This window comes from Hibiscus syriacus, unplaced genomic scaffold (assembly GCF_006381635.1).
Source record: "Hibiscus syriacus cultivar Baekdansim isolate YM2019G1 unplaced genomic scaffold, ASM638163v2 tig00110929_pilon, whole genome shotgun sequence".
In the NCBI taxonomy this organism is placed as follows: domain Eukaryota; kingdom Viridiplantae; phylum Streptophyta; class Magnoliopsida; order Malvales; family Malvaceae; genus Hibiscus; species Hibiscus syriacus.
In genome coordinates, this window is record NW_024062916.1 from 310,227 (window position 1) to 331,525 (window position 21,299).

General features: G+C 35.5%; 2 protein-coding genes and 1 pseudogene across 3 annotated transcripts; all 3 read left to right on the forward strand.

Annotated features, from left to right (window-relative positions):
- Positions 1-3,461, forward strand: part of LOC120146520 — a 24,776-nt pseudogene extending 21,315 nt beyond the window's left edge.
- Positions 3,396-7,792, forward strand: LOC120146542 (threonine dehydratase biosynthetic, chloroplastic-like). Of its 2 annotated transcripts, none has more exons than XM_039160068.1 (9): positions 3,396-3,938; positions 4,390-4,569; positions 4,656-4,925; positions 5,689-5,895; positions 6,392-6,670; positions 6,781-6,851; positions 7,023-7,140; positions 7,214-7,348; positions 7,428-7,792. In XM_039160068.1, exons 1-9 carry the CDS (start codon positions 3,468-3,470, stop codon positions 7,566-7,568), a joined length of 1,872 nt encoding a protein of 623 aa, XP_039015999.1. In that variant the 5' UTR covers positions 3,396-3,467; the 3' UTR covers positions 7,569-7,792. The 2 variants fall into 2 exon arrangements, with proteins under 2 accessions (XP_039015999.1, XP_039016000.1); XM_039160069.1 differs by having other exon boundaries at positions 3,400-3,938; positions 6,422-6,670; positions 7,428-7,787.
- A 2,812-nt stretch (positions 7,793-10,604) lies between these two features.
- On the forward strand, positions 10,605-12,382 carry LOC120146521 (probable glycosyltransferase At5g03795). The gene is made up of 3 exons (XM_039160051.1): positions 10,605-10,985; positions 11,467-11,814; positions 11,894-12,382. Exons 1-3 carry the CDS (start codon positions 10,605-10,607, stop codon positions 12,380-12,382), a joined length of 1,218 nt encoding a protein of 405 aa, XP_039015982.1.
- The last annotated feature ends 8,917 nt before the right edge of the window (positions 12,383-21,299 follow it).

The following is a 21,299-nucleotide window of genomic DNA, read 5'->3' on the forward strand; positions in this document are numbered from 1 at the left end:
TAGCCAATATTCTTACCTTGGACTAGGCCCTTTGAATAAGTTAAAGAATTTAACCATGCACATAGAAGGGATGATGATATTTCCATTGTGAATGCTGGAATGTGTGTCTGTCTGGAGGAGAAAGGTGAAGAGTGGCTGTTTTAGATAGGTGTTTCAGATCCACCGATATTATGCTCAAGGAAGATGCTCCTGGTGGGATGGTGGAGTTTCGAAGATCTTTGATCCTTAGCTTCTTCTTTAAATTCTTCCTTTGGGTTTCTGATCAAATTGAGGGAAAGAAATCCATGAAGGAAAATGTACCATTATCTCATTTGCCAGCCATCAAGTAATTTCACCGCTCACTATTGGTTGCAAGTCAGGACTATGAAATCAGGTATGCAAATTCACAAGCTACTCCTTACTACTAGGTTTGTAATTTCCAAGGTTATTTAAACCAGTTTTAAGTGGAGAGTACAAATTGAAGGGTTCTGGTTACATTTGCTTTTAAAAGTATGCTAGTTTCTGATGCTTTGTAACTGTTCACATGTTTGTACCTTGTTGATGCTTGCTTGCATAAACATATGCGTATGATTTTTTTCTTGTAGTGGATAATGGCTGAGAAATTAAGTAGTACTCTTCCAGGTTCTGTTCGGTTCTTTTTCTCTCTTTGTTTTTTTTTTATTAGGCTAAATGCTTTTGATTCTTACACTTTCACTGAGTTTTATCTCCAAGATTATCTTCATGACAGTGTTCATGGTACCATGTACTTCAGGTTACTGGAGAGGCAGAATATACCATGTCCTCCAAGATTATCTCGAATATTATCCATCGATGATTTAGGGGCCAAGTCTTCACATGGATTTACCGGTATCTTCTTTGCCAAGGATGTTCCTGGCAGTAATAAAATCGGACCAGTTGTCTTGGATGAGGAGCTATTTGCTTCAGAATTTGTCACTTGTGTGGGGCAGGTAAATAAGCTTATTGAATACAATTTAGATAGTTAAACAATTTTTAGTGAGAATCCTTGGCAAACCTTGAGAGGACAGATAGAGGTTCCTTTAGGTGCTTGAGAAAGCAACTAAAACCAACCTTCAACCTTTCATTACAAAAGGTACATCAGATGTGGCATCCGGTGGAAACTTGAGATAACTTTTTACGCTGAACTTTAGTAATCTACTCATACTAATCAGGGGAGAGCCGAATGAATTCCCCGATATGTTTCCGTAAGCACATTGCACTGGAAAATTTATACATGTTATAGGAATTGTGGTGGCTGATACTCATGAGAACACTAAACTAGCCGCTGGAAAAGTTCATGTGGAGTATGAAGAGCTCCCAGCAATCTTGTCAATAGAGGATTCAATCAGTGCAAAAGTTTTCATCCCAACTCACAGAAGTTTATGAGTAAAGGAGATGTAGATCTATGTTTCCAAACAGATGAATGTGAAAATATCATAGAGGGGAAAGTTCGAGTGGGAGGTCAAGAACACTTCTACATGGAGACAAAGACCAACTTAGTTTGGACAATGGACTGTGGTAATGAAGTTCATATGATTTCGGCCACTCAAGTAAGATTGCCAAAACTTATAACTTCATTACTTGTGTTTCTTCTATTCACCTCATATACTAGAATTGTTAACTCATACTTGAAAATGATATTAACTGAGAAAGGATTTTTTTCTGGAAAAAATATCAATAGATGTTAACGGCATAAATCTGTTAATGATGAGTTAATAGACTAATCTACGTATCGGAAAAATAATTAGTGGGGGCACCAAAAGAGGCACCAAGAGTCTCTGTTGACTAAATGCTTTATCTTATGTCTTCTCTTTACATCATTCTTGGTTTTCCTATGTCAAAAATAGTTTGTAAAACTAAAAGGGTTGGTGGTGAATTCGGTGGGAAGGAGACTAGATCAGCTTTCATTGCTGCCGCTGCTGCTGTGCCATCTTATCTGATGAATAGGCCACTGAACTTGAAACTGGATAGAGACATAGACATGATTACAACAGGGCAGCGCTACAGCTTTCTCAGAAACTACAAGGTACTGCCTATTAAGTTCCATAACATGATGAATCAATCTACGGAAACATTTCAATATTGTATAACAGTAGAATAAAATTACTTCATATAGGTTTGATTTACAAGGGAAAAGCATTGGCTTTGGATCTTGAAATATACAATAATGCTGGAAATTCACTGGATCATTCCCCTGGGGTACTTGAGCGTGCTATGTTTCACTCGGACAATGTCTATGAGATACCAAATGTCAGAGATTTTGGAAATGTTTGCTTCACTAATTTTTCAAGAAACACTGTATTCCGAGGAGATTAACTTTCAAGGCGAAGGATCAATAATGCATTACGGTCAACAATTAGAACACTGTACTCTGGCTCAGGTCTGGAAAGAGCAGAAAGCATCTTGCGACTTTCTGAAGGTTCGAGAAGAAGTTGATGAATTTAATCTTCATAACCGGTGGAAGAAGCATGGTGTTTCCATGATTCCAACAAAATATGCGTATCATTTACAACTAAGTTCTTTAATCGGGTCGTATCATTTACAACTAAGTTATTTAATCGAGTAACATGCATGTATTTCTGTTGCTTGTCAAGATGACTACAGCTTTCCTGCTTAAAATTATAACAATACAAATAAAGTTAATACTTGTACATAGTATATGAAAGAAGCAACATGTGTATGCTATGAAAAATATGGGGGATTTCTCTTTCGCTGTATTTCATTCATAATCGTGTTTATCTCAATGACCAGATTTTTTTTAAAGTATCTTTTCAATCACTGTAGGCTGGAGCTCTTGTTAATGTCTACACCGATGGAACTGTTTTATTACACACGGTGGTGTTGAGATGGGGCAAGGTTTACATACTAAAGTTCCTCAAGTTGCTGCATCTGCCTTCAATATATTGCAATTCAGTAATTTTTCTTTTTTATGGTGTATCTGATTTTTGCAATAAACTATTTGTCTAATTTCATGTTGCATCGTTCTTCTGCTGGTCAGGTTCCTTAATGCTGCTCCAACAGCAGATTCTGTTAGTTCTCTAAACGATATCCCGTTCAAGTTTAATGTTTCTCCATTGAAGGTACTAATAATGATGTTGTAATGAGGGGTGACTAAATATAAGAAGTAGATTAGTGGAATGATGAAGTTGTAAGTTTTCATAATATAAGGACTAATATGTAAATATACTATTAGTTATTTGACCGCCGGCGTAATATATCCGATAAAATAAAAGAAATAAGTTATTTTTATCTTTTTAGCTGTAGTAATAGGGCTGCTTCATTCAAACCACGCATCAATTATTAAATATTTATTGGCAGCTTTGTACAGTGCAAAATTGCTCAACAACAAAAAAGGAGGAAAAAAACCCTCGTATATATAAGGTCCCTCCATGGCCGACTGACTTAGAGAACGCATTTTCGCTTTTACCTTTTGTTTTTTCATCTTAATTTTTCAGAAAAATTGAAAGACAATGGAGGCTCTCCGCCTCACGCCGCCTCAGCCACTCCTACTCCGCCACAAACAGAGTGTCCCACAAACATCCTTTCTTGGCCCCTATATTTCAAAGAAAGGTAATCCCAACCTGCCTTGGATCAGAGCCGCCGTGTCAAAACCGACGGCTGAGATCTCTTATCCGACCGTTACTTCTGGCGAGAACGCTGTCCTTTCGTCGTCCACGTCGAGCATTGCAGCCGCTCCTTCCGCGCCGAGAAAGAAGGTGCCTAGTAATTCCCTGCAGTATCCGTCAGGGTACTTAGGTGCTTCACCTGAACGTTCGATGGATGAAGGAAATGGGGACGTAATAAATGCGATGGAGTATTTAACAAATATATTGTCGTCCAAGGTTTACGATGTGGCGATCGAGTCACCGTTACAGTTGGCGACTAAGCTGTCCGAACGATTGGGCAATCAAGTTTGGCTCAAGAGAGAAGACTTGCAGCCTGTAAGAAAAAAGATTATTTTTTGGTTTTTAGTTTATATTTCTTTGGATGTGATGACTTTTGTTGGCTGTTGTTTTCATTTCTAATGATAATTGTTTCTATGATTAGTGGGATTTTGGCAGATTAGGACTGTTTATAATCTATGCTTTTGCTTTACTTTTATTGAGCTTGATAGAGTTTTTTGTCTTTTCCTTTTCCAGCTTGAATTTAGCTCTTCTTGATTTTGATTTATGTACTTGAGATACATTTTTGTTGCGAGTAAATATTCGCATGATTTTTAGTTGAATTGTCTTTTTTCAGTGGAATATGTTAATGAATAGCCAGAACGGAAACGTTTTACTTTTGTAGTTGCGTATAAACTTGAAAGAGGAACTTTGACATGTTTTGGAGGTGTATGCTTTTTCATATTCATTCAGATGAAGTGCTTACAGATTCGATGTTTCAAATTTTCAGGTTTTCTCTTTTAAGCTTCGTGGAGCTTATAATATGATGGCAAAGCTTCCCAAGGAACAATTAGAAAGAGGGGTTATTTGTTCATCAGCAGGAAATCATGCCCAAGGGGTTGCATTTTCTGCCAAGAGACTCGGATGTCATGCTGTTATTGCTATGCCTGTTACTACTCCAGAAATTAAGGTACCCTTTTTTTGTGATTTTCATGTATTATTGATTACATCGCTTATAAGATTTCTAAAGTTGAGCGGGGATTTCTTATTTTGCAGTGGCAATCTGTTGAGAGGTTGGGTGCAACCGTTGTTCTTATTGGAGATTCTTATGATGAGGCACAAGCATATGCTAAGAAAAGGGCTAAAGAGGAAGGTCTCACGTTTGTACCGCCATTTGATCATCCAGACGTTATTATTGGACAAGGCACTGTTGGGATGGAGATTGTGCGCCAAACACTAGGCCCATTGCATGCAATCTTTGTACCTGTTGGTGGTGGTGGGCTTATAGCAGGTATTTCTGCTTATGTAAAGAGGGTTTCCCCAGAGGTATGTTGTTTCTTCTTGTAAGCATCTGCTATTTCATTATGCTGGAGCTTGGCATAGTTCTTAGTAGATGACAAGTGCATGCCACGTCATGATCCTTGATTTCTTTCCTTTTTCATACCTCTCGAGTGTTGAACCATCATATGTAATTCCAAGACACAATTTAATTGCTTTTTTGGTTAAAGCTGATCTTTGAGATGGTTGCTGCTATATGGACTTGCTTTAATCTTCTTATTTCCAATTCTGTGGCAGCTTATTTCATTTCTGGGCTCCCCTGTCGACATAGCATGACAGACATTCTGTTCAGATGAAACTGTCTTAGGAAAGTTTCCTATTGGTGTTATGTGTTGATGCAGTATTGCCTTACGGAAAAATATGAATTAGAACAGTTGGAGAGATAGAAGCATGCATCATTTTCCTGTGTTTGGCTATTAATAGGCCATCAAGCTTCTTTTAAATACTTTTTACTTTCTAGTAATGTCTGGTGTTACAAGAGACCTTACCTCCAGCACACTTGTCAAGTGCATAACTGAAACCTTATGTTATACTATTGCAAGAACTTAAGTATCAATTCACTTTCATATTCCCCTCCCCCCAAACCAAAAATGAAATTGTTTTTTATATCAGTAGTTCAGGCTTTTAGCTTATTTAAACTTCTTTTCTTTTGTTTACTTTTGTCTGAAATTACACTGTGCAAGCATGTTGCATGCGACATGACTTAATTCATCATTTCATCCACAGCACTAAGTGTCGTATTATTTTACAGGTGAAAATTATCGGAGTGGAGCCTTTTGATGCAAATGCAATGGCATTGTCACTGCATCATGGTGAAAGAGTGATGCTGGACAAGGTTGGAGGCTTTGCAGATGGAGTAGCTGTTAAGGAGGTTGGTGAAGAAACCTTCCGCATATGTAGGGAATTGGTGGATGGTGTTGTTCTTGTAAGCCGTGATGCTATTTGTGCCTCTATTAAGGTATGGTCGTTGATGTTTCAAATTTTGCATTGATTCACTTTGGCTTTTCCTTTTTCTCCTATCAATTGTTAAAAGACTGGACATCACAATCAGACCTTACTTCGGTTGTACTTTTAGTGTTTCTGTCCTTGTATGATACAGTTTTGTCTTTTGAACTACGCAAACCTTACGTGTAGTATTTTCAGAATTAGGATGTGCCTTTGGCTCAAACGAAGGTAAACAGGTTCTGATTTGTCTCTCAAATTTTGGGTTTTGACTTGAATTTTAGATGCATTTTTGCTGATGTGCTATTATTAATCTTGTGGGAAAAGTGAGTGGCCCGTGTACTTTATAATTTGTTCTCTAATTATTTGTTCTCAACCATAAAGATGTTAGAAGCTCTTATTATGTTTTTTTCTCCCTCATTTTCTCCCTTCTGTATGACTGGTGCATTTCGTGTCCACTGGACACCTGATGACGTTCATCTAATTAGTCCATGGCTCTTGGGATGCTTAGGGATTTACAACTTGCACTGTTTGTGTTGCAGGATATGTTTGAAGAGAAGAGGAGCATTCTTGAACCGGCAGGTGCCCTAGCTCTTGCAGGAGCCGAAGCATATTGCAAATACTACGGCATTAAGGGGAAGAGTGTTGTAGCAATAACTAGTGGTGCAAACATGAATTTTGATAAGCTTAGAGTGGTTACTGAACTGGCTAATGTGGGTAGACAACAGGAGGCAGTGCTTGCAACTGTTTTGCCGGAGGAGCCTGGAAGCTTCAAACAATTTTGTGAACTGGTATTTCTCTGCAATTTATATAATTTGGACCTTTCTACAAATTATCAATTTTGTTCATTTGTACTTGTAAATAATTAGTAAAAATAATCATTAAATCATGGGATTGACAGGTGGGGCCTATGAATATCACTGAGTTCAAGTATAGATGTAGTTCTGATAAAGGAGCCGTAGTTTTGTACAGGTTAGTTATCGGTCTGTTTTTGTTTCTAACAAAATACAAAAAGATCATACATGTTTAGGATTGTTAATATCCATGGCTATCTTTCATGTTAGTTTGTTGTTCAAGGGATGATTTGTTATTCAGAAATATGTGAATTGAGAGCGCTCCGTTATCCATCAATGCTGTTTGCAGTGTTGGTGTTCACACGGTTTCTGAACTTGAAGCAATGAAGCAGAGGATGGAATCTTCTCAGCTTAGAACTTTCAATCTTACAGCAAGTGATTTGGTTAAAGACCACTTGCGGTATTTGGTAACTATCATTAACTTTTTGTCAGTTTACCTGATTTTTGCCTTTATTAATTCTCTGTATTCATCTCTTTCAGATGGGAGGCAGATCAAATGTTGAAAATGAGGTTCTATGCCAGTTTGTTTTCCCGGAGAGGCCTGGTGCTTTGATGAAGTTCTTAGACACTTTTAGTCCACGCTGGAATATTAGTTTGTTCCATTATCGTGGTCAGGTTAGCATCTAAAGAATCTTTTTCTAATTTCCTTTTTTTATTGAAGCAAATATCAATCCTGAGTTATTCCATCCAACAGGGTGAAACAGGAGCAAATGTTCTAGTCGGGATTCAAGTCTCAAAGAGTGAGGAGGAGGAGTTTGTCCGCCGTGCTGATAGCCTCGGATATGACTACGTAGTGGTAAACAATGACGAGAATTTTCAACTTTTGATGCATTGATCAGATTTGGTTCCAACAGTAGTCACGTTCCTAATGCACATGTTAAAGCATCATTCGCGGAGGGGCTTCCAATCCTCTTAAACTGCTACTGGAATAGCAGGTGATGGCCACATTCCTGAAATCATTTTTGTAATTTATGGGAGTTTTTGCAATAAGAGTGGTTAGGGTTTTGGTTACAGTTGGCCATATTAGATGACTAGTTTCTCTTGCCATGTACGCTTTACTTTTATGTCTGAAATTCACATATATATATATATATATATATATATATATGTGTGTATGTGTGCGTGTGCGTGTGTGTGTGTGTGAGCTTCATGCTTTAAAGGACTTGTACTACTATGTTGATGGTGATTTCTCAAAATCAGTTGAAAAAGCTGTCATCTTGTAAGCTTGTTGCTCTCATAATCTGTTTGTATGGTGCCATATTTACAACTCCATTCTTGTACATGAAGGTTTTAGACTTGGAAATTAAGGTTTCCTCTTGTAGAGAGGAAAGAAAATGAGGACGATGAAAAGTTAGAGGAAACATTGGAAGAGAAGAAAAATATAGGTATGAAAAATATTTATATTATATATTTGATTTTATGATTATATTATACATTACATAATTTAGTTTGAAACCTAGAACTGTATTGATATATGTATTAGAATAAGATTTTTTGTTTAAATTAAGTTTAAGGAATTTAATTATAGAAAACCAAATTATAATATAACCATCTTTTTTTATGAATTTAAAATTGGAAAATAAATATAGAAATATAATATAAATAAAATGAATTTTTAAAATATGATATGATAAAAAAAATAAGTCAATTATATAAAAGTAAAATATATAAAAATTCATCCCCTAAATTCAAGTTTGTGCATATAAAATAGATTTAAAATAAAATAATATATATTTTTAAAATAAAACTCCTAAAATTTCAAGAGCAAATTTGATCGATCATCAATTTTAACAACAGTCTTTAATTTCATGTCCTTTTTTTAACAATATGTCATCCATCTCTTCCATCCATTTGAACTTTATCTTTTTAACTTGAGTAGTACTCTCATTATTTTTAAATTTTCTTTAAACATTTTTAAAGTTGTAAATAACTAACAAACAGGGTATGGAAAAAAATAACTGCTCTGTGTTTAGTAAGAAAAGAAGTGTGAGAAGAAAAATACGAAAAAGTTACTTTTTTATTCTTAGTGTAAAAGAAATCATTTCAATGTGAAAAAAATATAAAAAGATAATATGAAAGAGAGTTATTTTTTTAGTATGAAAAAGAGTTAAATTAATTTAAAATGTATTTTTTACAGTTTAGATTTATTTACTTTTACTTATAACTTTATCAAACAATAAATAAAAACTATATATAATTTTCTTTCAATTTTTCCTTCTTCCTTGTCAAACATATCAATATATAATTAGTAATATAATGGATGAAAAGGTGCAAGGAAAAATGAGACGGGAATGACAGCTCGTGACGGAATACTGCGTGACTCTAATGAAGCTTGGATTTCAAGCTCTACGAAAGTCGTTGTTTGATATTGGAAGCCGAACTACAGGGAGTGCTTACTAGTCTTGAATGGCGAAGGACCTCGGAATATAAAATATTGTGGTTGAAATAGATAGTAAAGAATTTTTAAAACTGCTTCTACGAGAAGAAGAAATAGATAGAGTTTCGTCGCTAGTACCTTGTATTGTAACTTGATCCGACTAGATTAGAACCCGAACTTTGTATCGAGGGAACGTAATCAGATCGTTGAGGGTTTGGTAAAGATAGTATGGGCGTTACCTTTTGGTGTTCAGACCTCCCTACACCGTGGGAGGAGGTGCGATGTTTGTTCACTGCTGATTGCCCTTTGGAGCACTAGGAATCCGGAATTCTGGTACTAGCTTACTTCTTTTTTACTGTTCGTAATCAAAATATATATAATGGATGAAAAAGTTCATCTCCTTTAGACTTATAAAAACAAATATGATTTTTATTCATATAATTTATACTTAGCTTAAATTTATTCTTATGTACATTTATTAAATGAAACCACAATTAGTAACAGACGCAGGCAGAGGATCATCCGAAAACAGAGCAGGATACGCGCGTTCAGAAAGGAGCGTGAAGGGAGAATTAAATAGAGAATCGGTGACGGGAGAGGGGTGGCATTGGAAGATGGAAAATTTGCATGGAATAAAGGGGACGCTTGGCATGAGCTCTGAAAGCATATTTCACTCCTTTCATCTCCACCTATTTCTTCACTTACCACTACAGATTTTACAATTCAGATACAAATCCGTTAAGATAATGTAAAATTCCTCTCAAGATGGGTCAAAGTTGGTCAGCATGTTGTTTTTTTAACAACACCAACACCATCATCTTCTTCTTCATCATCAAAAATCAAGTTTTTGTTCTTTATAATTCCACTGATTCTGGCATCATTCGTTGTTTTTGTTCTGGTCCCGAGAAACTCAACTTGGGATTTGATATCAAGCCTCTCTTCTTCCACCTCTGCTGCTGCCGCAAATGGAATCGATAAGCTTGATTCAGCTGCGCCTGCTGAAAGGACTGAAGAAGCAATGGAACTGCTTTCCGCGGCGGTGAAGACGATGGATGTTGGGAGCAGCCTAGGAGAAGCGGCGGTTAACCGCTCAGCTTCACTGCTACATGCTGTTGAAGCAGTGACGAAAATTCAACAAGTAGTGGTATCTGTCCTTTCTTCGTTACTGTTAGATTCCTTCAAATATAATGCTTATCATCGTCAGCATCTATAATTGCCTGCTGCTGTGCATATTTGGGATTAATCATAAAATAATTATTGTTAAAAACTCTTTAATCATCAAGTTCTTCCCTTTTGTTATCATTATCCCCTTATCAACTGCTTGAAATTTGGTATGTCATATGAGAAGTATAGTGTTCTATTTCCCATTTTGAAGTCTTGGAAGTTGTGTTGGTTGGTCAGACCTATAATCTGAAGCTTACCCCATTGTTTGTTTGTTTTAAGTAATTGCACTCATATTTCAACATTTGCAATTATTCTCAGAAATTAGTAGAAATGATCCATATTGGCTTAATGGTGCAGAATGAAAGAAAGGAAGATGGCTTAAACATTACCCTGAACCCGGCAGGAAATGCTTCGACAATATCGCAAAATGAATCAATAGGTCTCCCCTTGAAACAAAGCAAACAAGTTCAAACCGAATTGGATAAGGTCGAAGCAGGGCTACAAAGAGCTCGATCCGCCATAAAAGAAGCTAAAGGCGGGAGCCAATTACAGGATCCTGACTATATCCCTACAGAAGCTATGTATTGGGATTCCATGGCCTTCCACAGGTATCTCTATCTATTTACATCTCTTCTTTTCGCCCTTAACTTGCTTGAAATTATAACCAAAAGCGGATATAAGATTATAATCAAGAAAGACATAAGATTTTATGTTGAGATAAACTCTTAAAATTTGAATGGAGGACAAATTTTGAAATACATCTCTAAAAGTGAAGAGGAAAATAATGAAATGAAGAATATTGATGTTTTTTATTCAGAAAATAACAAAATAGAGAGGGACATAACATGAAAGAAATTGATGTTAGATGTAGATAATGTTTCGTTTTGGTTAATTATGAAGAGTAGGGTTATCCAATAAGAGTGATTAAGTACATTGACAAATGACAAGACGCTTTTTAGATCCCATCTAATAACACAAAGCTGAGTGTATATAAAATGCCCACTTGGAAATGAAATCATACAAAAATTGACAAGAATCCTTGCAGTTTCATTTTAGTTATACTTTGCCCCATTTTTTATGGTTAGTTATATTTTACTCCCTTTGATTGGAATCTTGGCTCTGTCTTTGTGTACCCTTCGATTCGATTACGAACATTCGCGACTTCTAAGTAGTTTTAATCTATAATATACAGGAGCACCAGGAAATGGAGAAACAATTCAAGGTCTTTCTTTACAAAGAAGGGGAGCCTCCAGTGTTTCATGATGGTCCTTGCAAGAGCATATATTCCATGGAAGGAAATTTCATTTATCAGATGGATGTTGATTCCAAATTTCAAACTAATGATCCCCACAAAGCTCATGTCTTTTACCTCCCATTCAGTGTAGCAAAGATGGTCCGATTCGTTTTCCCGCGCGACACCTGTGATTTTAGTCCCGTTCGAAGGACCGTCGTTGCATACATCAATCTCGTTGCGCAGAAATACCCTTTCTGGAATCGAAACCACGGTGCCAATTATTTCATAGTCGCCTGTCACGATTGGGTTAGCTTTGTATCATTTCAGCATCATGATCGTAGTTGATTCAAATTCGAGCTTGAGGTTTGGTTGGTTTTATATGCAGGGGCCTCTGGCTAGCTTTTCACTTCCTTACCTTGTATGGAACTCCATTCAAGCTCTATGCAATGCAAACACTTCCGAAAGACTCAAGCCAGTTAAGGATGTCTCGATTCCAGAAATCAATCTCTTAAATGACAAATTAACCGGTTTGATCGGGGGACCATCGGCTTCTCAGCGTAGTATCTTGGCATTCTTTGCTGGAGGGGTTCAAGGTCCAATAAGACCCGTCCTACTCGAGCATTGGGAAGGAAAGGATGAAGACATTAAGGTACATAAATACCTTCTGAAAGGTGTTAATTACCATGATATGATGAGAAATAGTAAGTACTGCATTTGTTCGAGTGGTTACGAAGTTGCAAGTCCGAGGATTGTGGAGACATTGTACAATGGATTTGTTCCGGTGCTTATTTCGAAGAGTTACGTGCCGCCGCCATTTTCTGTGGTGGTTTCGGTGGAGGAGAATCCCCGGCAGGAGCCATTGATGCTACCTTGAAAACTTTCAATGATGTTGATGAGGAAGGGGTTGTACGTGATCGGTCCAGCAAAACCAAAATGTGATATAAGACGAACTCTGCAAATACCCTTTTAGAATGGGGTGGGAATACATATATATATATGTTGCTTTTCATTGTTTTGAATTCTGTTTGTTTATCTTTGTTGTAATGGAAGTACTTTGTTGACTCAGTTCTAAATCTAAGAATCCAATTCATGTTCAACTTTTTTTCCTTGATCAGAATGAATGGCTTTGGAAGCCGGAATATCAAGTGGTTTGGTTGATTCAAGAAATTCAAATCATTGACTTTTTACTGCACTTTCAACAGCTGTACAAGAAAACGAAGAACTCTAATTCCCTTTCCTAAAGCACGTATAGCTACTTCAGCAAATGCCTTCGATTATAAACGTATAGATACGTGCTTTGGGAAATATGAAACCGACCTTTAAAACAAATTGCTATACGTGCATGAGAAGATCTTCATGAAAAAGATGAAACTTGACCTTTAAAATAGAGGAAGGTAAAATCATGTAGGTTTCCATCCTGATTAGAAGGAATACTGAAATTAAACTCCTCTCACGATACATCCCGATTCAACAGTAGATCTTTTATTTCAAATTACATCGCTTCAATCCTCTCCTATCTCACACAGCCTTGATGCTCTTCTTTGAAGTCATCAGTAACACCATAAGATTTGTCACCATCACTCTAAATTTTATATACATGACGAAATAACAAGTCTCTAACGATGAAAACAAATTGTTAAATCTCAGATTAAGTAACTTAATAATATTCTATTAATAAGAAGAACAATGTGATACTTCGTTAAAGCTTAAATCCCAGACGATGTTATAAAGAAAAAACAGTAACACTATACGATTTGTTACTATCCCTCTAAATATGACGAAATGGTAAGCCTCTAACGGTGAAAACAAATTGTTAGATTTCAGCTTAAGTAACTTAATAATATTCTGTTAATTAAGAGGAACAATGCGATACTTCATTAGAGTTTAAATCCCAGACGACGTTATAAAAGAAAAACAGTAACACCATACGATTTGTCACTATCGCTCTAAAGCCTTATATATATGACATGATGAAATGGTAAGTCTCTAACGCTGAAAACAAATTGTTAGATCTCAGATTAAGTAACTTTATAATATTCTATCAATTAAGAGGAATAATGTGATACTCCGTGAAGATATTAATTTTTTATCCATATTATTATTATTATTATTATTATTATTATTATAAATAATAATTACAGACCAATTACAACTGGACCGGCCCAGTTACAAACAAACCAGAACCGGTCCAAATCAAACCAGAAACCCTAAACATTTGGGTTTCTAGTTAGGGTTTCCTAACCCTAATCTAAACCAGCCGCCTCATCACAACCGTTGGATCTGGCACGATCCAACGGTCCAGATTGCCCCAGATGGAAACCCTAGGGTCTGATACCCTAGGGACATGCGGCCGCCGTTGCTATCTCACCGCCTCCGCCGCTGCCACGTCCCCAACCGAACGCTCCAGAAGCTCCAACGCCAGCCGTCCACGCCACGGCTACGGGGTGAGTCACCACTGGTAGTCCGATGACTCACCGAGACCCCCTCTTCGGACCGGTCCGACGGCTACAACGGTGGTGGCTATAAAAGCCACCACCCCAACTTGAAAAAAGAAAAGGGGGACAACAAACAACCAGAAAGAAAAAAGAGAGCAACCAAGACACAGAGCAAAGAAAGAAAAAAAAACGGAGAGGAGAACAAGGAAGCCAGAAAGCCAAACAGCCACCAAAATCCATCAAATATCAAAATAAAAAATAGAGAGATACTTACCGAGGAAGCCACGCCATCACCGGCTTTCCCACGCACCCATACGAGCCACCGTTAAAATCGAAATACCAAAGGTATTTCTTTAGATTTGCGAAAATACATAGCTTTTTAGGATAAACGAGGGTCAGATTTGGGTTGAGATCACTCGGATCTATATTTTGGGGAAATTTTGTGTTTTCCGGCCAAAGGCGACGGTGGCCGGCGGCGGTGGTCGACGGTACCGGAGCACGGCTGCCGGCCGATGGTCTCCCTCTCTGTTTTAGAGAGAAGAGCTTCTCTCTCCTAGAGAGAAGCTGAAATGGAAAATGAAAGAAATGGCTCAAGGGAGCCGATTTTTAGGGTATTTATACCCTCATCAAAACGGCGTCGTTTTGATGAGGGGTCTGGGTGTAATTTCAAAATAGTTAAAATAAACGCACAGTCATCTGAAGTTTATAAACTTTCATTTTTGCCACTGAAATCAAGTTATGAACATATTAATATTATCTTCGAATTTTATTTTATTCTATTTTAATCATTATCTGTATATTTACATGCTTAAGGTAAAATACCATGATTAATCCTTTTAATTTTAAACAAATTTAATTTTAGTCCCATATAATTATATAGGTTAAATTATACTGATAATATTTAGGCTTTATGGTATTTCGAATAATGTCCCTTAATTTTGATATTTTATAAATTAATCACTAATTTTTATAAATTCTCAACGTTGACTATGAATTTTATATGAATATGATTTAATTGTTTTAATTTAAATTATCTTTGTTTTTAATACTTTCCCAAATTTGTTGTCAATTAACTATTCATAACAGATTAATTCACCTTTAATGTTTCATTTTCCTTAATTACTTGTAATCTTGATGTTGGTATCTTTGACTTTATTTTTCTTTGCATTTATTTATAATTGGTATCTTAAATTTACTTTCCATTTCATCCATTTTAATCATAATATACATTAATACTATTTGACTTTATTATATAACTATTTATTAAAACATAAATTTCTTTTAGTATTTATTCTATTCATTTACAAAGATTGCTTTTCTTATATTTATAGATGGTATTTTATTATTAATATAACGTTAAGTGTTTTATATTATAGTTTTAATTTTATTTATTTTATTCATTATTAGATTGCAATTTATTTTATTATTATCCTTTTAATTTTAATATGTTTAAATTATTACTTTAATTATTATCTTAGTCATGTAAATATATATATATATATATATATAATATATATATATATATATATATATATATTTGCTTAAATTAAAAATTATAATTTAGTTTTATTTAATCACTTTTATGAAAAATTATTACATTTTTAATATTTATTTATTTTTAATATTAAAAAGAGCTGTCTTAAGGCACCTAGAAGTCCTTTTCTGATATTTTAAATAAATAAATAAATTTTAAAATAATATGATTATAAATTAAATATATTTTGAATTTTTTAAATTTTAATAATAGAGACAATTTATAATTAAAAAGTACCAATTTTGGGCGTTGTAGGGGTGCTAATCCTTCCCTAAACGTAACCGACCACGAATCCTTTTTTATTATTAAAAAGAACGAATTTTTGGTTAAAACGCATATCAGTTTATCTTTTAATTGATGTTTTCTTAAAAACTCTTTTAAAAGATATTTTTTAGGTATTCGACCTACCTGACCCAAAAGGCCGATGGCGACTCCCAAATTATTTTCAAAACTATTTATTCACATCACTTTTCCTGTCAAGTAAATATTTCGTGCCCGGACGAAAACTGGTTACGACAGCTTGGCGACTCTGCTGGGGACTTAGTCAAACTTTAAAATCAATTGTAAATTGTCTCTATCAGTTAGAAATTAAAAATTCATATATTTAATTTTTAATTCTTTTCTTTCAAATTTTTTATTACTTATTATTATTTTATATATTATTATTTTTTATTTTATTTATTTATTATATTCAAGAATTATTTTATTTGTTTGTTAGAGGTTTTAACATTTCTCCTCACACACAACACTTGCATAACATAAAGCTCTATATTGAGTTTGTCCCTTTTAAGTGGGAGTGAAAGCGACGTATTCGTGAGAATTATTCTCCGTGTCAGACCTAGCAAGTAACTTTTGGGGTTCATATGCTCTATGTCTTCGTGAGAATTTATTCTCCGTGTTAGTCATAGAGAAATGTATCCCCTCGATTGAACTCGATCCGTTTAAGTCTGTAATGGACTATCGAGGGTTTGATAGCCAAGGGGGCATCAACAAGGACAGTTCGAGTACCTATACTCCTAGAACTGAAAACCTGCATATAATAAACCCTAGAAACTCCCCCGATCTGAAACTATGCCGAAATTTTGTCAGTAGGTATACACAAAGGAGAAATAAGCTCTAGCTTTTAATTTATTTTATTTCCTTTTCTTTTTCCTGAATAAATGCATGTGAACTAGAAATCGTGCGGTTAAGTTAAATTTTCCAAACAAAGCATGGAACTAGAAAGCATGAGGTTAATATTTATACATTGATATATAGTTTTTTTTTAGTTGGTACTAACTATTCTATTTTTTTATTTTTTTTCATGTATATTACATTGTTCTAATCTGTTCATATTGATTTCTTTTGTTTGCATTACATGATCATGGCATAACCAAAAGGTGTTGACTTGAAAGACTGTTCATCATATTGGAAAGAAATCGTAAATGGATAAAAAGTTTTATGATCAAACAAAATATGATGCGGCCAAGGAAAGACATCCTGAAGAAACTACGAGGATCGAGGGAAGTTCTGCACACAGAGAACCAGTTATATTAATACCAAAAGTACTCCACAAAGATTCTGCCAGATTGATACCAAAAGCAGTCTATGGTAAGAGTATCAGTCGGGACATTCAGAGTAGTGGAGATTTTTATGAAGCTCAAGCATGTTATTTGAAGGACTTGAACGACCAAAACAAGAAATGGAGCACAAAAATGAAAACCATGCATGAAGATTTTCAGAAGATCAGTCAAACCTTTCAAAATGTTGGCCTAGGAAGTACCCCAGAAGAGTGGATAACATGGGTCACCAAGCTGAAAAAGAGCTGCAACATATATGAGGATCTTATTCAAGAACTTCTTGGACAGAAAGGTTCTTTTACAAGGGAAAATGAGCAACTCCGAGAAATGACACAGAAGATGAAAGAGAATGTCATGGAAGAAGTTGCAGTCCAGACAAGCAATATGGTCTTTAAATGATAGATTTAGCTGACTTTACAAGGAGATGAAGCAGATTGAAGACTCAATGGAAGCTAACTGGGCTTTGGAGAAGTTAGAAGTGAAAGATATCCCTATATGTAAGTTTTGTTTGATGTACCGAAACTTTTGTGTTCAGTGAAATCTGTTCTAAGATGATCACTCTTGAGTAAACACCTTTTCATACATGCATTGTATTTTGCATTGTACATTTTTACGTTTGTATTTACATTTACATTTTTACATTTGCATTTGGCATCTTTGCATTTGTATTTTCATGTTGCTTTGTATTGCACATTTGTATTCTTATTATTACATTCACGTATTTACATTTGCCTTTGGCATCTTTGCATTTTTTTTGTCATAATACATTAAAACATTCATTCATTAAAATAAGGATTTCAAACGAAATGATCTTGGTTTTTCTTTAAAGCAAGAACGCTCAGCACGACACCAAGAAAAATGTCTAAGAAACTGAGGATAGGCTAGCCAAATTTGAGATAGAGCAGAAAGAAATACAAGAGGAATTAAGGAGCAAGTTGGCACAAATTGAAGCTAATATCACAAATTCTCATATCGATCTACTGAACATATGAAAGAAATGATGAGAAGCACCAGACCGCTGGAAGAGTCTTGTTGAAAACCCCAGAATTCTTTGGATGTTACACCTGTTCATATTCCTGAGTTCACCTCTATACCCAGGAAATTCAATCACCGATTTACTTCGCTGTTAAGAACTCACCATATCAGCTGGAGCATCGTTCCCACTGATTGTCCTACTACTTATGAGTTGAAGCCTGATGAATTTGTATTAGTAATGAGGTCATTGACCTAAACAAATCAGTGAGAAGGAAAAATTCACTCAACTACTAGAAAATATAGAAGAGGTGATAAAATCTATAGAGACATTGAGTCATTTTATGGGTTTGATGCCAAGAACTAAGTTTGGTCCCTGGCCTGGTTATTCCACCAAGTTCAAGGTTCCAGATTTTGAGAAGTATAATGGGACCACATGCCCTTCATATCATATCACTGTATTGTCGTCGTATGACTGACTATGTAGAATGAAAAAGTTGATCCACTGTTTCCAAGACAGTTTATCTGGGTCGCATCCAGATGGTATAATCAGCTAAAACGTACTCAAATACGTTCTTGGAGGGATTTAGCTCAAGCTTTTTTGGGTCAATACAAGCTCATGAATGATATGGCCCCTGATCGAACAATGTTGCAACGATGGAAAGACTTGCTTCTCAGTACATCCCATGACTGAAAAAGAGTTCACTACTTTGTTCATCAGCATATTAAAATTTCCTTATGTTAATCACATGATAGGGGTTGTCCCTAATAATTTATCTGATATCATCATAAGTGGAGAAATCAATCGAAATGGCTATCAAGAATGGCAAGATAAGAGGCTCTGACAAACTAAAGTCAAGAAAGAAGCTGGGTTAATACAATGAGGTCTTATTCAGTTAAACATGGTGCCAACTTATAGAGTGATTAAGAGAAAAATAATGTGCAGGGATTTCAATTTCCTCCTTTCCACTGTTGGAGTGAAAATTGCATCCAAAATGCTCTCAGCCAGATCAATTACTCCACAACTTGATCAATCACAGTGGCCTCCAAATGAGAATTGGACCTATAAGGAAGTTCCTTGGATAATCATACTGGAATTCCAATTGTTCAGCTAAGGTTCCTGGTAACCTTAAGGGAAATTTCCAAGACCCTTTAGAGCAAGCAATTCCAAAATGCAAGATAAAAAAAGGGGGTTAAGGTTCAATGTTCAGAAACTGTTGTTGCCACAGAAACTAATCCTATGAAGAATATCGGGCACAAGAAAATAGGAAAAGAAATCAAAAGGCTCCCATGGATGTAATTCGAGATTGGCCTATAGGTCTAAGAAAGAATGAGGCAGATATAACCCAGAAGACACCTCAGATACATATATCAGATTTTTCGAAAACCAGTAAGGCAAAGGACAACTTAAGAAATTTGGTTAATATTACCCCAGCTATAGCTGAAATGAGTATTCAGAACCCCCTCGATAACATGAGAGCATTCATTCGTTCAGAACGATCAAAGAAAGTGATAGCCTCGCGAGCGAGAAAAACTCTGAAGGTGTTTCAAGAATCTATCTCAGACTTGTACCCTCATTTGGTTAAAGGTCAATACATTACACCAAGATTGGTGAAGGTGTCACCAAAGCCTTATGCTCATGCTATGATCAAAAATAGCTTCTGTAATTGGTTAAAGGTCAATACATTACACCAAGATTGGTGAAGGTGTCACCAAAGCCTTATGCTCATTGCTATGATCAAAAATAGCTTCTGTAATTTTCACTTGGGAATATCTGGACATTCAACAGGGAATTGTTGGTCACTGTTAAAGGAAATAGAGACGCTCGTCGACAAGGGAGTCTTGACACAAGAAATGATCAAGAAATGGGGAGCAAATAAGGATAAAAATCCTGGGCCAAGTACATACCCAACAATAGAGGAGTAATGATGCATAAACAAATGGGAGTGTTATCTACCACTATAGTACTTTCTATTTTCAGCATCTTGTTTGAATATGTTTTTTGTTCCTTTCTCCGCCTTTTATGCAATAAATAAATATGTGTTTCTTTTATGGTTATGAGCAAGGAGACAAATTTTAATCTTGAGATTATTGAGTATCAAGTAGATTAAATATTCTTTTAATTTTTCAAAAGTTATAGATCTATTGGCAAGTAGTAAAATTATATATCCCATCCAATGCCAATTACTCGACCCTTACCAAAACCAAATCCTGACACTACATTTATCTGAGATTCTTAAGAAATGTCTCTACTTGTTTTTGAGACATCAATTCTAGATGTTTACCTTCTCGGATAGAGTTGGTTGGTTTATGATATTATACCTTCCACCATATACGTGACTTTAAAAGTCACACATTTGTCCTTCCAAACACAAAACCATCATAAACCAAAAGACCTCAAAAGAACCAAACTTTCAATTATTCATGAATTTTACTGCAAGAAGAGACGAGATGAGACATCATGGACCAACTCATTGATGATAATTTCGAGTGATTAGGGCATACTCAAAGAAGAAGGGGAAAGTGATTAATTGAAATAAATATATCATGCATTGATTACATTTTTCATGTAAGTAAAATTAATCTTGAATATTCATCCCCCTGCAGATACCTCTTTTTACAAAGGTTTCTGTGTATGAGATGACGAACGACATTGTTTCATTTATCCTTTAATATATATATATATATCCTTTGTTGTCCCCACTTGAGCCTGAATGATTTTTCTTCTGATTCAACCCTAACCAAGGATCACCCTCCACATTAGGGGGCAAGGTGAAGGATATTTTCTCACAAGAATAAAGATTGTCAATACAGAGTGCTTGAAGATCAATCCAATCAAGAATAATGGAAAACCTCCAAAATGCAAAAGGAAAAGGAGGTGCTCAAAGCAATTGAAGTATTAGACTCATCCAGCAAAGAAAGAACCAAAAAAAAAAAGGAAAATTGAATCAAGATGGGTGACTTATTGAGCCTCAAGTTACAAGGTTGATCAAGTACAAACAAGAAGAGTAAGAAATGCTGGAGATATGAGAAAATGGAAATGAATCCAAAATTTGGCAGTCTAGAGGGATCCAGTTGATGGAAAATTCCCCAGCAAGGCAGATCCAAGTCAAACAAAACAAGATTGATGGCATCAGAATGAATTGATCCTTGGTTTGATTACCCTTAAACACTTATTTGGGCCTTTTTATCCCTTTCTTTCGTAACCATAAGCCATGGCCTACGTTACGTATCTGAAAAGTCCATTTTAATCATACATGGATTTCTAAGTAAAAGAGAATATCTTCAGAA

Bases quoted from the DNA above. Each gene is read 5' to 3' on its own strand.
- LOC120146542 (XM_039160068.1), top strand. From the start codon at position 3,468: ATGGAGGCTCTCCGCCTCACGCCGCCTCAGCCACTCCTACTCCGCCAC. The intron at 5,896-6,391 runs GTATGGTCGTTG...GGGATGCTTAGG, and splicing joins CTATTTGTGCCTCTATTAAG to GATTTACAACTTGCACTGTT. The intron at 7,349-7,427 runs GTTAGCATCTAA...TCCATCCAACAG, and splicing joins TGTTCCATTATCGTGGTCAG to GGTGAAACAGGAGCAAATGT.
- LOC120146521 (XM_039160051.1), top strand. From the start codon at position 10,605: ATGATCCATATTGGCTTAATGGTGCAGAATGAAAGAAAGGAAGATGGC. The intron at 10,986-11,466 runs GTTGAGATAAAC...TATAATATACAG, and splicing joins AGAAAGACATAAGATTTTAT to GAGCACCAGGAAATGGAGAA. The intron at 11,815-11,893 runs GTTAGCTTTGTA...TTTTATATGCAG, and splicing joins TAGTCGCCTGTCACGATTGG to GGGCCTCTGGCTAGCTTTTC.